Source organism: Borostomias antarcticus (assembly GCF_949987555.1).
Source record: "Borostomias antarcticus genome assembly, chromosome: 3".
In the NCBI taxonomy this organism is placed as follows: Eukaryota; Metazoa; Chordata; class Actinopteri; order Stomiiformes; family Stomiidae; genus Borostomias; species Borostomias antarcticus.
In genome coordinates, this window is record NC_140236.1 from 16,165,937 (window position 1) to 16,182,214 (window position 16,278).

General features: G+C 43.7%; 1 protein-coding gene across 2 annotated transcripts in view; it reads right to left on the reverse strand.

Moving 5' to 3' along the window:
• The window catches only part of slc9a8 (solute carrier family 9 member 8), a 194,121-nt gene that overhangs the window by 157,188 nt on the left and 20,655 nt on the right, over nt 1-16,278 (reverse strand). For both annotated transcript variants that reach the window (XM_084461744.1, XM_084461743.1), the window contains exons 2-3: nt 13,574-13,755; nt 3,383-3,463 (exon numbers count right to left, since the gene is read on the reverse strand). In XM_084461744.1, the coding sequence (XP_084317870.1) occupies nt 3,383-3,463; nt 13,574-13,755 (263 nt within the window). The remainder of the gene's footprint in view (nt 1-3,382; nt 3,464-13,573; nt 13,756-16,278) is intronic.

Below are 16,278 nucleotides of genomic sequence, written 5' to 3' on the forward strand. Positions count from 1 at the left end.
TCTCACAGACCCAGCCCCCCCTCACTGGATCTACACGAATCACACAAATGACCTATTTTGGATTAAAAACTGTGAATTTCGCCGAAAGGTGATAAGTTTGCCCCCCTGTACTCTTATTCCCATTATTGGCGTCAATGTTTTATATGACCGACATTGTACAGCAAAGCATCAGTGAATGGAAGGAAATGCCAGACAGATTATTACTTCTTCATCTACAATAGTTCTAATAATTACCTCCACCCCAGCAGCAGCGCAGTAATGTTTTCGGTGGCATGCGTGTGTGGGTGCGTGCGTGTCTGTTAGCAGGATAACGCAAAAAATACAAGACCGATTTTCATCATTTTCATTTGGAATGGTGTAGCATAGTCCAACTTAGAACCCAAATTGAATTTTTGAAACTCGGTGAAGGGGTGTATCATGGGCCACCTTAGAACCCATTACATTTTGGAACAGATCCGAATCACAGGCCGGATCGACAAATGAAAACAAAACAGAATGAAGCCAGCTACCTCTATAAGGGTGCTAGAGACAAGAGTTTGGACTCTTGCTCACTGCACTGCCCCCCGCTGGCTATGCCTTGAGTGGGGCAAATGTACCAAGTTTCATGAAAATTGCTCAGGCAGTTTTTGCTTAATCCTGCGGTCCTGAGCCTAAGTCCAAAAAATTACTGGAGGTGAATGGGTGGCCGCGTTTGTTCGGCTCTGTGGTGCCCCCCTCGGGCTGCAGCCAGTGGGGGGCATTCCGGTGCACTCTGGGCTCTCCCTACACACACCCCAGTCCAAACCCCTTGTTTCTACCTCTCCCACACAGGGAGCTGGCTTGGTTCTAAGTCTGTTTTCATTCGTGGACCGGGCCTGTGATTCAGATCTGCTCCAAAATGTAATGGGTTCCAAGTTGGCCCATCCTGCACCCCTGCACAGTTTCATGAACATCGGTCTGGTAATTTTTGTGTAATCCTGGTCCAAAAATGAATGGCAGGGAATGTTCGGCCATGTTTGGGCAGCCCGTGGACCCACCCAGTGATTTGGATCCGTTTCCAAAATGTTATAGGTTTTAAGTAGAACCATGCTACACCCTTCCACTGTGTTTTGAGAAAATCGGTCCAGTAGTTTTTGCATAATCCTGCTAACAGACAAACATAAGCATAAACGCAAGCACACACGTCACCAAAAACATCGCCCTGCGCTATCGCTGGGGTAAAAATCGCACAATAGCCTGCCAACCTGAGAGCGTTCCTGAGGAATCTTAGCCCATTCCTCATGGGCAATGGCCTCCAGTTCAGTAATATTTTTGGTTGCGCGTTTTGGAACCGCCTTCTTCAATTCCCACCAGAGATTTTCTGTGGAGTTCATGTCAGGCGACTGTGATGGCCACTTTATAATCTTCCATTTCTTCATCTGAAACCAAGCCTTGGTGGACTTTGAGGTATGCTTGGGATCATTGTCCTGTTGGAAGGTCCAACTACACCCAAGCTTCAGCTTCATCACCGACGGCATGACGTTTATTCCTAAGATTTCCTGATACTTGACTGAATCCATCGTGCCCTGCCAGAGGCAGCAAAGCAGCCCCAGAGCATCACTGAGCCACCGCCATGCTTCACTCTAGGCAGGGTGTTCTTTTCAGCATATGCTTCATTCTTCTTCCTCCAGACATACCGCTGATCCATAGGCCTGAGAAGTTCCAGTTTTGTTTCATCACTCTGCAGAACAGAATTCCAAAACTTCTGTGGCTTATTTATATGGTTTTGAGAATATTGGAGCCAACTTTTCTTGTGCTTTCGGGTCAGTAGTGGTGTATGTTTTGGAGTCCAGGCATGGAGCCCTTCAGTGTTCAGTATGCGCCTTACTGTGCAAACTGAAACGTCAGTGCCTGCTGCCACTAAGTCTTGCTGCAGGTGTTTTGTAGTCACTCTAGGGTTTTTGACCACTTGCCTACTCAGGAATCTGGTGGCAGCCACTGATAGCTTCCTCTTTCTGACACATCCAGGTAGTGTAGCCACTGTTCCTTTAACTTTAAACTTGCAAACTATGCTTCCAACTGTATTCTCTAGGAACATTCAGTGCTTTTGCTATCTTTTTGTATCATTTTCCTTGTTTGTGCAAGGCAATGATCTCTTCTCTGAACTTTTTGGACAATTCTTTTGACTTGCCATATTTCTAACATCCAATCAAGCGTCACTCTCAACAAACCGCTAGCCAGTCCAGGTATTTATGTGTTCTATCTCTAGCACACCTGAACTATTTAGTTGCACCAGGTGTGCTTGAAACAGGGGGTTGGGTAATTTTGATTAGTTGCATCAGGTGTGCTTGAGACAAGAGGTAGAATCATTTTGAGACTGCAGTAGTGATTAGAAGTAGCATTTTGTGTTGAATTTGGATAAAAAACATTGTAATATTAGTTTAATTGAACTATTCCAATTGTTCTTGTCTACTTTGTTTATTACAAACAGCTGAGAAAGAGAGCTCCACCCGTGTTTTGGATCTTCATTCATCAAGAGATCTTCAGTGTGTGATTGGTTGAAGCAGAGTTCATTTTTATTTTTGGTACAAACAACGCAGTCAACAAGAACAATTTCCAGCAAAAGCCAACACCAGCTGATAATGACCAGCTGGCCATACGTTATCCCACTTATTACATAGCTACTTACCAATGACATGAATACAATAGGCCTACACTTTTTATTTTGCCAGCTAAATGGCCCTGTGTGCTTGGGCAATTGGCGTTAGGTTAGAATGTTCTGAAACTTTCAGACAACTTTCCACTGTCGCCCAGAGACATATAATGTGTTTATTAGCAGCGGTCAATATTGCTCTGTTGCCTTGACGTCGATCGATTATCAAAAAATTATTGAGCGGTAGAATGTGCAATTGTCCAATTAGAATTGTGTATTTCAGACAGGCGTGTAATAATATTAGTTGCAGTCATTATATTTCACAAAATAGATCAGATGACTCTTGTTCAGGTAGTTCGATCATGTTGGATATGACATGAGTATGGCTTGGTCATATATGTCCAACCATGAAGATATTAGTCATGTCTGTACATCCGGAGTCCGTGGGTAACAATCGTCTGCAACGCAGTGATGTGTCCTACTTCCAATTTGAGAGGACACATAGAGGACAACCCAAAGTCCAGCAGCTTTATACACTGAGGGGCTGCAATAAAACACCTATGAGGAAGCAAGGAAGTAAACAAGCACCCACGCGTGGGGCATGGGCAAATGAAACACAATATTCAGAAGCTTCATTTGTGTCACTACACTGAAGCTTCTGGTGAAGGTGCCAACGGTCGGACATTTCACATTTGCAGGAACAGCATAACGGCGTGACATTTAAATTCAATAAATAATGGTGTCAGCATTCATTAGGCCACACATACTCACCTAGGGACACAACAGCAACACTTTCCGGGAGGAAATGCAGTTTGAATTTAATAAGCAGATGCACCAATATGATGCAGATACCTGAAAGGAAGAGAGCAGAATGAATAACACACACACACAGGAACGTGAGTATAGATGTACCAACTCGATGGATATCAAAGTGCACTAATAGAAGTATTTTTCAGTGTCACTAAAATATATCATAATGGCACAACGTGAAATTCATATTAATTTGGGGCACTGCCCAAAATCTGAGAAAGAATATTTAATTAATTACTTTGATAATTGATTTGATATTGATTTTGTCAATGCAAGAGAAAACAACACATACAATTTTATTTTATAAAATAACATTTTATGTGAGGCCTTCATTTAATTATTTATTTATTTTTACAAGTATTTTATTAACACTGTATGAAGTTGATATGTGGCAAGTGTATTAACTGGATCCAGGGTTGTGCAGGTGTCACGTTAAGGTGAGGAAATGTACAATTTGGCGAATTTTAACATACTGTAATACTGCTCTGTAGTTCAGCCCGTTCTTTCATAATTGCTGCTCCAGTGTACATTGCTACTACACCCAAGTCAAGCCAGCCAGCAGAAATACTTATCCGAATAGAACTCTGCCCTGTATGAAGTTCATACTGTACAAACGGTGCTTTTGTCCAGTTTCACTGTGTGGTCCGAGTGTCCTGACCACATTGTTCTCTTTCATGTAGTCCCACTGTACACAATAGTAGCTCGCTAGCTAGCTTGCTAATGTTATCCATTATTCAGAGACTGTCTAACATCCCTTATTAAATGGCGTTCAAGCAAGTGCCAGACAAGGTCTCAGGATTGGTTGCCTCTTGAGGTCCCTCGAGTCAAAACTGAATTAGGAAAGAGGAAAGTTATGGTGCTCCTAGAGCATGGAATAGGGCAGGAAAGTTTTAAACTGGATGACTTAGTCACTTTGGACATTTTTAAACATATGATTCAGGAATATGGGGTCGAGGTCTGTGTATGCTTTGGATAATGTTGTTGTATTTAAATGTGCCAAATGTATGAATGTCATTATATATTGTTGGGGGCCGGGCAGCCTCAGCTGCCGGACCCCTTTTGTATTTGCCAATGTTCTTCTTCTTCTTCCTAGGAAGTCTGATTTTCCATGCATGAAAAATCCCCAAAATGTGCACCTAGGTCCAGCCCTATGCCAGAAGTCCTCAACTGACATTGGGGGCCAATAGTCCTGATGGTGGCGCTACAGCAACCGTCTAAAGTTAAAAACTTTTAAAAATCATAAATCAGCCATACATGCTATCACTTTGCAACCACCACCAAACCGTAGGCCCAGGTGAGCATAAACTTCCATACTGTATGCTTTGAGCTGGCAGGAATTATGAAGTCCATCACTCTGTTTATGTCAAAAACTGTAAAACCTATCAAACCCTACTCCTCCCACATTTTTGGGTAAATTGATACCCCAATTGCTACATTACATCTTCAGACTGTCCTCCACAAACGATCTTAACAGATTTTTGAAATATCAAAAATTTAGCCCACAGCGCATCAAAATGTTTTACTGTAAACAGTACTGTATGCAGCTACTGCAAATACTCGCTCAATAAATCTAAATTTTCATGACATGGTAGATGTGTGAAAATGTTCTGAATTTTATTTCAAAAACTGTATTTTGACAGTATTTTGAAGTCTGTCCCCTCAAACTACTGCTGTTCATACAGGAAAAATATACTACCCACCATCCTATAGTGCAACAGCAACGTCTCCACCAATCAGAGAAGTTGTTGTTGGCAACCCCCTCCCCCAATAGCGGACCCTAGGACTACAAGTGGCTAAATTGACTCAGAGGACACCTATGCCACTGATTGTTTGATTGGTTTTCCACCTCTCTTTTTAGTCTGCGTATATATAGCCTACATCCTCTAGCTCCCCTCTTGTTCTTTGTCTGTTCATTATTTGCTGTAGCTGTGCATTGTCCCTTGTGTGGTGCTGTGCCAACTTGTAAGCTTATAAGCTTTGTCTTTTGTTCTCTACTTGTTGAGTGTATACATTGGTTTTATTGTTTAATCTTTGGTTTTGGTTTTTGCCACTCGTGATGCCTTTATTTTAACAAGCATTTGTGGAAACTGCTGAAACCTTCATGTTACATGCATCTGTGACATTTACAGTACATGCCTACAACCCTTGTCATTGTGATGTTTAAGTCAGTATGAAACCATCTATGGCTTCTCTAGAATCAGGATCAGCTCAACAAGAGTTCAAGCCCAGGGGGATGCAGAATAAAAATGCTAATGCATACTCAGGCATTGTGCTGTGACATGATATTAAACAAAATATTTTTTAGAAAAGGTTTAAATTATAGTCTAGCAAATACATGAAGACACCCTCATGTATTTGTCATTGTCTCCTCCTCTTTTACCTCATGCACACTTCCTCATAGTTTTTTTGTATTGTGGCAACCCAGGGGACAGGGAAGACCATACATGCCAAAATGGCAGTGGCACACAGACAAGGGAAGCAAGTTGCAGAAAATCGCCAGAGGTTGTCTCTTTAATAAACTTAGTGTCACAAATGAAAGATCTCAAACAAAATCACATGTATGCAACAGCATGCTTTCTACCTCACCCTCTTCTCCCAGGCTTCTTCTGGCCTGGGCTTTCCAGTTTTTGGTAAGGGGATGTGGCTGATTGCTGAGGCAGGTGTGGACAATCATCTCAGGTAGTCATTAAGCTCTCTACAGCTAGGACCCACTTTGTTGCACAGGCGGCCATTTTGGGTTGTGAGGGCCCGGGTTGCCACAGTATTCAAAATCCAATCATGTTTTTAATGTAAAACGAATTGTGCTTACCTACAGTGGACTGAACCAATTTCAACCAATAATATGACATCCACCCTCAATATTGACAGCATTGCATGTATTTGGCTGTTCGCATTACATTAGTCATTTAGCTAAAACTTTTATCCAAAGTGACTTACATAATTGCATTTAACATAGGAAGTTAGTGTACTACTATTCACCAGAAGTCACAAGTGCATCTCATTTCTAAACAAGTGACTAAAGCTGTCTTTCCGCTGTCAGGCTGAACGGTTCTGAGCACGCAAGGTAACGGTTCCGAAGGTCTTTTCACCTGGAAACGGTTGGGTCTCATAAATCGCTTATAAACCGTTCCTAGCACGATTCCCAAGGCACAGTTAGACATTGTCATAGAAATTATAGTTTCAACATCTCCTTTTGTAATTCACCACCTCCCTCAACCTTTCACATAGCTGTGCTAACCTAATTCCTGACAGTATGACCTCCAGGAGGTCCACACACATAGAAATATGTCTTCTCCAGAATAACCATCCTTTGTCCCTTTGTCTCCAAGAAATTACCGCCTTTTCTTCTGTCACGTGTCTGTATTTTCAACCACTCCTAAAATTTCATATGACGTACAATGGGTAAAGACAATAAAGACATCCATACTCAGTGAAGCAGAACTGTTCGATTAGGCAGGCTTAATAGGCCTATACGTATTCACTGATTGGTTGCAATACACGTCCAGTCTCTTGGCTCGAGCTCCAGTAAGCTTACAGACGTTAGCTTGTTTATGTAGAGAAACCGGTTCGTGCGCTCATGTAGGCGCATAAAAAGAAAAAACAGAAATCATCCAAAATAAACCAAATCCTCCTCCATACTGTTAGCGGCCCGACAGTGGCAAAACAGATGGTAACGGTTCTCACGAGTCCGGGGCAGAACAGAGCCGAGCTAAACTACCTAGCAACCGTTCAGCCCGACAGTGGAAAGACTGTTCAAGAGTATAACCTAGTGCTTAAAGTAAAGTGCAAAAGTAAATAACAAACAAAAAAAAATTGCTTAAGAGGGACAATCCTGGGGCTGGGGGGTATTCCAGAAAGCGGGTTCAGTACAAATCCTGAGTTCGCTAACCCTCAAATAAGGGAAAGCCTGGGTTTTCCGTTCCAGGAAGACTGTTAAGTCAAACTCGAGAAAGCAGGTCAAGTCAAACCCGTTCCAGGAAGAGAGTTCACTGACAGTGTGGGTCAGTTACCATGGTAACTCACTCTGGGAACCAACCCTGCTCACTAGCAGGTTTACTCTAAAAACCCAGACTGTCTCCCCGTCTCTCCCTACCAGATGAGGAAGCGCATTACTTCGTGAAGTTTTAAGTGCATGCATGTTTCACCGGGAGAGGATTTTAAGACTGCGATGGGATGTCCTATCATTCCCCGAGGATTATCTAATAACGTTACCGTTTTTCCGCAAACTCCAGTATGTATCTAAATACATTCTCCGTCCTGAAATCACTATTATTAGACTACACAATTCACATTGTGGCCGTGCTCTTACATCAGAGGAACTTATGTGGGCTGCCCTGCATTTCTGCAAACGGGAGTTTTTTTTATATAACATTGGCGATGCAGAACACATTGGGAAAGCTACTGTGTAGAGCCATAACTAAGGAAAGTGTCCCTTGCTCTGGACACAACCTCTGACCATGAAGGAGGAATTCCACAGAATAGCAGGTGACTACTGTATGTTGAAAGCATTCAGTTGAAGGTCATGACGATATTTTACATAATATTCTGGTAATGCTGCAACCTCATTGTGCCTACTCCAAATGAGTATACAGGAAGTCGTTTCACAGCATTAAAGGAGTAGTAAAGGGAAAATGCATGTTTAGCCCTGTTTTAAGGTTACTTATGTTCATATACAATGGTTCAGATCAAAACGTTAAGTCTGATAATTGCTCTACCACCGTTTTGGTCATACAATGGATGATTTTTAGTTTGCTCAATTCTGCTGTGACTGCCTCCAAGAGCTGCTGTAGATTTTCCCCCGAACAGAAAGTATTAGTGTCATCCACAAATAAAATAAAATGTATAATTCTTGACACCTTACATATGTCATTGATATACAGATTATTAAATGTTGGACCCAATACTGACCCCTGTGGAACTCCACAGGTTATTTCTAAGCATGTTGATTTGTTGTCACCTATCTGCACATACTGATGCCTGTTGCTTATATAGCTTATCATCCAGTTAAGCACACCTCCTCTGATGCCATACTTTTCCAGTTTATTGATTAATAAAAGATCAATTGATTGAGGGGATTCAGGAAGCGGAACTACTTCAAGGCATTGCGCAAGATCGGAATCAGTTCAAGCGGAAGTTTACACAAGTATGTGCTGTGACTAAATAGTTCTATGCTAAATATTTAAAAAAAGCCTTTCCAGATGATCTAGAATCTTACTTTATGGCGAATTATATATCAGAACGCCAACTAACACCTTGGTGAGTTTCTTGTCTTTGAAATCGAGAGTTTAACATGTTTTTGAAAGATTTTTCACAGTGCCCACTCACATCCATTGTATGACCAAAATGGTGGTAGAGCAATTATCAGACTTTCTCAAAAGTGCTAGTTTTGTCAACGTTTTGATCTGAACCATTGTATATGATCATAAGTAACCTTAAAACAGGGCTAAACATGCATTTTCCCTTTACTACTCCTTTAATGTGCAGGTCATCGGTGCAGGTAGCCTACATTGACTAGGCTACTGTCTGAAAATTACAACACTATTCCATGAGGACCATCCTCTGCATCCTCTGCACGGTGTGTTCAGTGGTCTGAGGAGCTCATTTAGTGGCCGGCTGCTATTGCCAAAGTGCTCTACTGAGCGCTTTAGGAAATCCTTTGTGCCTATGGCCATTAGGCTACTTAACAGTACACATGGGCGGTATGTACAGTATAGGCCACTTGAGAGTGTTTTTTTATTTTCTATATTGCAGATTGTTATTTTAGCAACTGTACATTGTGTTCTTTGTGATTGTGTTTTAGCATGTTCTTGATGCCCCAGAGGAATGTGACTTGGGAATGTAAATGTCTGTGTTGTGTGTGTGTGTGTATGTTGCACTTCTTAAGTGTTTTTTGTATTGTATGTGATGCTGACTCTTTTAATTTCCTCCTTGGAGGATCAATAAAGTAATCAATCAATTCATATACTGTATACAATATAGCCTACATGACCACTGATTGGCTTATAGGCTACTGTACATAGCCTACACGCACCACCACACAAAATTTTATGCACACATTACATTTTGTAGCCTAGGCCTACACATCTCACTCCATTTGTATATTGTATTCGTATTTTGTACTACTCATTTGCACCATCTCATCTTGTCCCTGCACCCGTCTCCATCAATGCTATGCAGTATATTGACCAAAGCTAAATCCTAGTGTGTTGTAAACTACTTGGCAATAAACCGATTCAGATTCCGAAACTAGGCCTCATTCTCTGCACTTTTAAGATTGTTTGTGATGCTGCACACATTATAACAAATGTAGGCTAACGTTAGGTTTTTATATGCCAAGTGCATTTAATCAACATTAATCAATGAGATTCCACTACTTTTCACCTGTAGGCTAGCTTAATATTAAAACAGTGTGGTTACATGTTCACAGAATAAACTAGAACTTTGACTCGGATTTTGTGCCCGAAATCACCATATGCACGCGATAGAACTTCTAATTCCACCGGGGTGACGTAGGCCGATCTTTTGTTGTCTTTGGTTGCCATGGTGAATCATTGTATCGTATCTCTACTGATGATGGCTTTTTATAGTTCTCGTGCACAAGCTTAGCTCAAGCTGTACATAGTCAAGGTTGATTGTGCCAGCGCGAATCAGCTGGGAGCCGCGTTTCTGTAACCGAAAACTCAGGGTTGCCGATGTCAGGATTTATCAATTCAAACCTCAGGGTTAGACCCAGACTTTATTGAACCCGCTTTCTGGAACAGGCCCCTGGTAGTACTTGAAGAGAAGTTTTGAGCCTATGGTGAAATATGAGCAGTCCAGGACAGAAAAGAGATGTGGCCATGTCACAACCTCAAACCTTGTTCCATCTCCTACTGTAACTGTAGCAGTTAACAGGAAAACATATGCCTACACCAGTTTTTGTATACATGTGTTCACCTAGACCCTCATATATTTGCCATTTCTCTCCTTCCTCCTCTTACTCCGCCCAGCCCCGACCCAGTGCTGCGCAGCCTTATATATATAATAATAATTATTATATAATAATTATTATTGTTATATTATTTTATATTGTTTATGATGTAACCAGGGCACCATTGTAAAAGAGACCTTGGTCTCAATGGGTTCCCCTGGCTAAAGAAAGGTAAAATAAAAAATAAAAATACGTATATTATGTTTGTATATTTAGGGGCCATGCAGCAGCAGGCCATCATTGAGTTGACCCTTTCTTATTTATCATCATCATCAAGCTTAATTATCTTCTTCTTCATCTTCTTCTTCTTCTGGCCTGCACGCCCAACTCCACCTGCCCCATGGCTGTCGGACTCAAGGCAAGCTCCCAGAGGACCTTCTTAATTTCCAATCTCTTCTTTCCACATTCTCCTCCTCTCTGTCTGCTGCTAAAGCTGCTTTCTTCCGCTCTAAAATCCTAACCTCTGCTTCCAATCCTAAAAAACTCTTTGAAACCTTCTCTTCACTACTCCAGCCCCCACCTCCTACTCCCAACTCCTCCCTTCTCCCTGATGATTTCGCCAACTTCTTTGACAAGAAAGTTAACGATATCAGATCCTCTTTCCCCCCTCCCCCGGTCAACGCTCCGTGCACGAAACTCACCCTCCCACCCTCTCTCCCCTCCCTGCTCCCCCCCCCATTCTCTCCACGCCCCACCTTATCCCACTTTTCTCCCCTCTCCCCCAACGAGGCCCTCAACCTTGTAACATCTAACCGCCCCACCACATGTTGCACCAACATCTGTTGCACCCGAACTCCTTCCCTTCCTAACCCACGTCATCAATGCATCTTTTGTATCAGGATGTTTTCCCTCTGCTTTCAAGACTGCCAGAGTCACCCCCCTCCTAAAGAAACCATCTCTCGACCCCTCTGATGTCAAAAACTACAGACCGGTTTCCCTTCTATCCTTTCTATCCAAAACACTTGAACGTGCTATCTTTAACCAACTGTCCTCGTACCTCCACCAGAACGACCTCCTAGATCCCCACCAATCCGGGTTCAAGGCTGGCCACTCGACAGAGACCACCCTCCTTGCAGTAACAGAGTCACTCCATGCCGCAAGAGCGAACTCTCTCTCCTCTGTCCTGATACTCCTAGACCTGTCAGCAGCATTTGATACGGTAGACCACCAGATCCTCCTCTCCACCCTCGAGGAGAAAGGCATCGATGGCTCTGCACACTCCCTGTTTGCATCCTACCTGACGGGCCGCTCCTACCAGGTGACATGGAGAGGGTCGACGTCGGAACCGCGTAGTCTGACTACGGGGGTTCCACAAGGGTCTGTCCTGGGTCCTCTCCTGTTTTCCCTCTACACTACATCTCTGGGCTCTGTCATTCCCTCGCATGGCTTCTCCTATCACTGCTATGCCGATGACACCCAACTGGTTCTGTCATTTCCCCCTTCTGATACAAAAGTGGAGACACGCATAGCTGGGTGCTTGGCTGACATTTCGGAGTGGATGACGACACATCACCTCAAGCTCAATCTGGACAAGACTGAGCTGCTGTTCCTCCCGGGGAAGGGCTGTCCGCACCGGGACCTGGCCATCACCATTGAAGACACAGTGGTGACCCCGACTCGGACTGCGAGGAATCTGGGTGTGACCCTGGATGACCAACTGTCGTTTTCCTCACATGTCACATCCGTCACACGTTCCTGCAGATTCATGCTCTACAACATCAGGAGGATTCGCCCTTTCCTCACTAATGAAACGGCGCAGGTACTCATCCAGGCCCTGGTCATCTCCCGCCTGGACTACTGCAACTCCCTCCTCGCGGGGGCACCGGCGTCAGCCATTAAACCTCTGGAACTTGTCCAGAAAGCTGCTGCTCGCCTGGTGTTCAACCACCCCAAATTCTCCCACACAACTTCCCTCCTCCGTTCCCTACACTGGCTCCCTGTAGCGGCTCGCATCCAGTTTAAAACTCTGGCGCTAACCTACAGGGCAATGAAAGGAACAGCCCCCTCCTACCTCCAGGCCATGGTCAAACCCTACACCCCCTCCCGACCGCTACGCTCTGCTACCTCAGGGCGACTGGTTGCCCCGTCACTCCGAGGCTCCTGCGGTCGATCGACACGGTCACGGCTCTTCTCTGTCCTGGCCCCGCAGTGGTGGAATGAGCTGCCCACTGATGTCAGGACAGCAGAGTCGCTGCCCATCTTTCGTCGCAGGCTCAAAACTCATCTCTTCAAGAAGTACTACAACAATCCTCCCACCTAAGCACTTATTGTATTATATTATATTGCACAGTACTTTAGATTGTGATTCTTGCACTTTGCCTTCAGCACTAGATTATGCTCTTAGTCACTTGTTTTAGAAAGAAGATGCACTTGTGAGTTCTGGCAAGTAGTAGTACATTGGCTCTTCCTACGTTAAATGCAATTATTGTTAGTCGCTTTGGATAAAAGCGTCTGCTAAATGACTGTAATGTAATGTAATGTAATGATTTGAGTCTATGGGACCCCTAGAACTGTATGGTAAAACCTTGTGAAATACATTTTTGCCATATTTGATTGTCTGCCATATTTTATTTTATGAAAAATGTATCTCCTCCTAGGAATTTTCACCAATCTGCACAAAACACGCTAGGCACTCTAGACCAATGTCATCAACAAGAAGTTATCACACACACACGTGCAATGTAGTGGCAACAAAACAGTAATGCTCTCAAATCAAATCTTAAGTAACTTTTATAGTCCGAAGAGGTCCTATGATGAAAACAGCATTTGTACTATCATAATTGTCACATTTCTCAACCATTCAATAGGAGAAATCCTCTCAACAGTTATTGTTATTAGTTTGTTGTCATATATGTATTAATAAAAGCAATTGTGAATTCCCTCCGGGTAGAGGGATAACCGATTCTCTTCTTCAGACCATATATAAGTGACTTCAGATTTATTTTGGGAGAGCGCCAGTGTCACGTGAGCAGTGTCAGGTGAGCTGTGTGTATGATAAGCCTTGATGGCCAAAAACGTAATTCAAAAAGCAATCATTGCTTGGTGCTTGGTGTTCACAATGCGCAAGTTAAGCAAACTGCAATGTGGACCAAAAGCAAACCAAACCCATGACTTTTAACTTTTCCTTCCTCAAAAACGTTTTGCCATGTCGTGACAAAGATACCTCCAGTATAGCTACTCACCAATGACCAGCAGACTGAAGAATATGGTCATCCCACTGGACTGCTCCTCCTCTTGGGCCTTGACCCCTGTCTGCACAGGTAGGATGGGCTTATGGGTCGGGGGTACTGGGGTCGTCACTTTAATGACCGAGGTCGTGGCATGGAGGGTGTCGTTGCCGGAATTATCTGTATCGTTCAACCTGCTGTATCAGGGTAGAAAAGGTGTGAATCCAACTATCAGTCTGGAATGATCATGCTTGATGACTAATGACAATTTCAAGTGAATCACTCACATTAGTATTGCGGCATTTAACAGGGATTAGGGTTGCAAATTTCAAGGAATTTCATTAATCTATAACTGTTAACCTTAACAAACGATAGTCGATTCATTGATAAGAACGTCCCGTGCCAGACTGCGTTTTGCTTTTTTTTGTCTTCTTCCGCTGTGTCGTTGAAATTCCCCGGCATCCCAATTAGCCTTCACTACATGGTGTGACGCCATCATGTGCAGTCAGACCCTAAATCATGATTATATTTCACGCAACTCCCATTGATAACATTCATTAAAAAAAAAAGAGTTCTGTTCCATTAACAAGCAATTAATCGAGTAACCAAATCTTACTCGAGTAAATTCTTATCGGCAATTAATTGACAGTCGATTAACTATTAACATCCCTAACAGGGATGGTATCAAACTAGCGATCCTTGCCTCCCAAGACAGACACATTACGCTCTGCCCCAATAGTAATCACATTTGGGGGGACAAGTATTAGACTAGCCTTATCAAGGTCTCTACACTACCCACACCAGACTGTTCTCATGCTTCACAATGCCAAGTACCTCAGGGAGACATGCTTTTCTCTGACATAGCCTACGGACGTTTTCCTTCCATCCATGCTCAGGCTCAGGGTGCGTGAGGCGGTCTAAGGGGTGAGGAGTTCCTTGAGGTAGGGGGGGGGGCATTTCCGTGTATTCACAGGTGGGTGAGGAGGGAAACCTTGAATTCAACTCTGAGTGAGATGGGGAGCCAGTGGAGTGACTTAAGGATGGGGGTGATATGATCATATTTGCGCACCCTCATCAGGATCCTAGCAGCACTGTTCTGGATGTACTGGAGCCTCTGAAGGCTGTAGCTAAGGATCCCGATTAGAAGAGCGTTACAGTAGTCCAGCCTGGAGGAGATAAAGGTATGGATTAATTTGTCTGCATCTGCCAGGGTGAGCATGGGACGGAGTTTGCCGATGTTCCTGAGATGGTAGAAGGATGTCTTGCACAGGTGTTTAATGTGGGTTTCAAAGGTGAGGTGGTGGTCCATTCTAACACCCAGGTTAGTGACAGATGTGGAAAGGGGGTTGTTTTGGCCAGAGAAAGTGATGCTGGTGATGGTGGATGACTGGATCTGGTGTGGTGTGCCAATTTGGATGGCTTCAGTCTTTGAGCTGTTAAACTGTAGGAAGTTGAGCTTATTCATTTCTTTATCTCCTCCAGGCAGGAGGTCAGAGGCTTCAGTAACACCCTGTGTAAGTGGATTAAGGACTTCCTATCTGACCACCCACAGACAGTTAGACTCGGCCCACACCTCTCCTCCAGTCTGTCTCTCAGCACCGGCGCACCACAAGGTTGCGTGCTGAGCCCATTGCTCTACTCCATCTACACATCTGACTGCATCTCCATCACAGCATGGTATGCGAACTGCACGGAAACCGATAGGAAGTCCCTCCAGAGAGTCATAAAGACTGCCGAAAACATCATCGGACTCCCCCTGCCCACTATCGACAACATCTTTAGGACCCGCTGCCTACGCTGAGCAGGCAGCATCCTAAAGGACAAAGCAAACCACTCCCACCACCTCTTCTCCCTGCTCCCATCCAGGAGGCGTTATAGGGCCTTCAAAGCCTGCATCTCCAGGCTGAGAAACAGCTTCTTTCCTAGAGCTGTTCGTGGAGCTGAACAAACACTCCCCTTCCACACCCTATATCACCCTATGGGACTTAAAACTCGGACTGAACGGAATATTGATGGAAGAAATATGGGACTGTGCAATTTTCTGTGTGCTCTTATACTGTATATGCTCTTATGTTAGTCTATGTGTGTACCCTCTGTGTGTGTGTGTGTGTGTGTGTGTGTGTGTATGTGTGTGTGTGTGTGTGTGTGTGTGGCTGTGTGGCTGTGAGTATTGTTTTAGAGGAAGCTCTTACGACATTTCGTTATACAGTACTTGTATAATGACAATAAGCGTTCAATTCTATTCAATTACATTTAAAAAAGGATCTTTAACAGCGCACAGATATGATGTAAACCTAACCAGGCCAGATCCAGCCTGGCTTATGTGCGTGGCTGACTTGTTTCTGTGCAGGACTGGTAAAATGGAAGCTAGTCATGCCACTGAAATAGCTGTGAATTGAAATGAAATGAAATAATGTCTGATAAATTAAGATAGGTCTTGTCGCCTGGACACATCAGTTCCAATGGGGGGCAGAGAGGAGTGGAAGAAAGGTTGTGGCTAAAGTTAGGATTCAAACATGTTCGTTCTCAACCGGGGACCGAACCCTGATCTCCCGCATGGGAGTCGGACGCTTAATCAACTACACTACCGAGGAACTTGATAGTGCGGGAGGTCAGTGTGTTTGTTCCTATGGAATCTCCCCCGTATTTCCAAAAAAGGGGAAAGGAGAGTGAAAGGAGGGAGGGAGAGGGATTGAAAGGCCGAAAGTAAACGTAGGAAT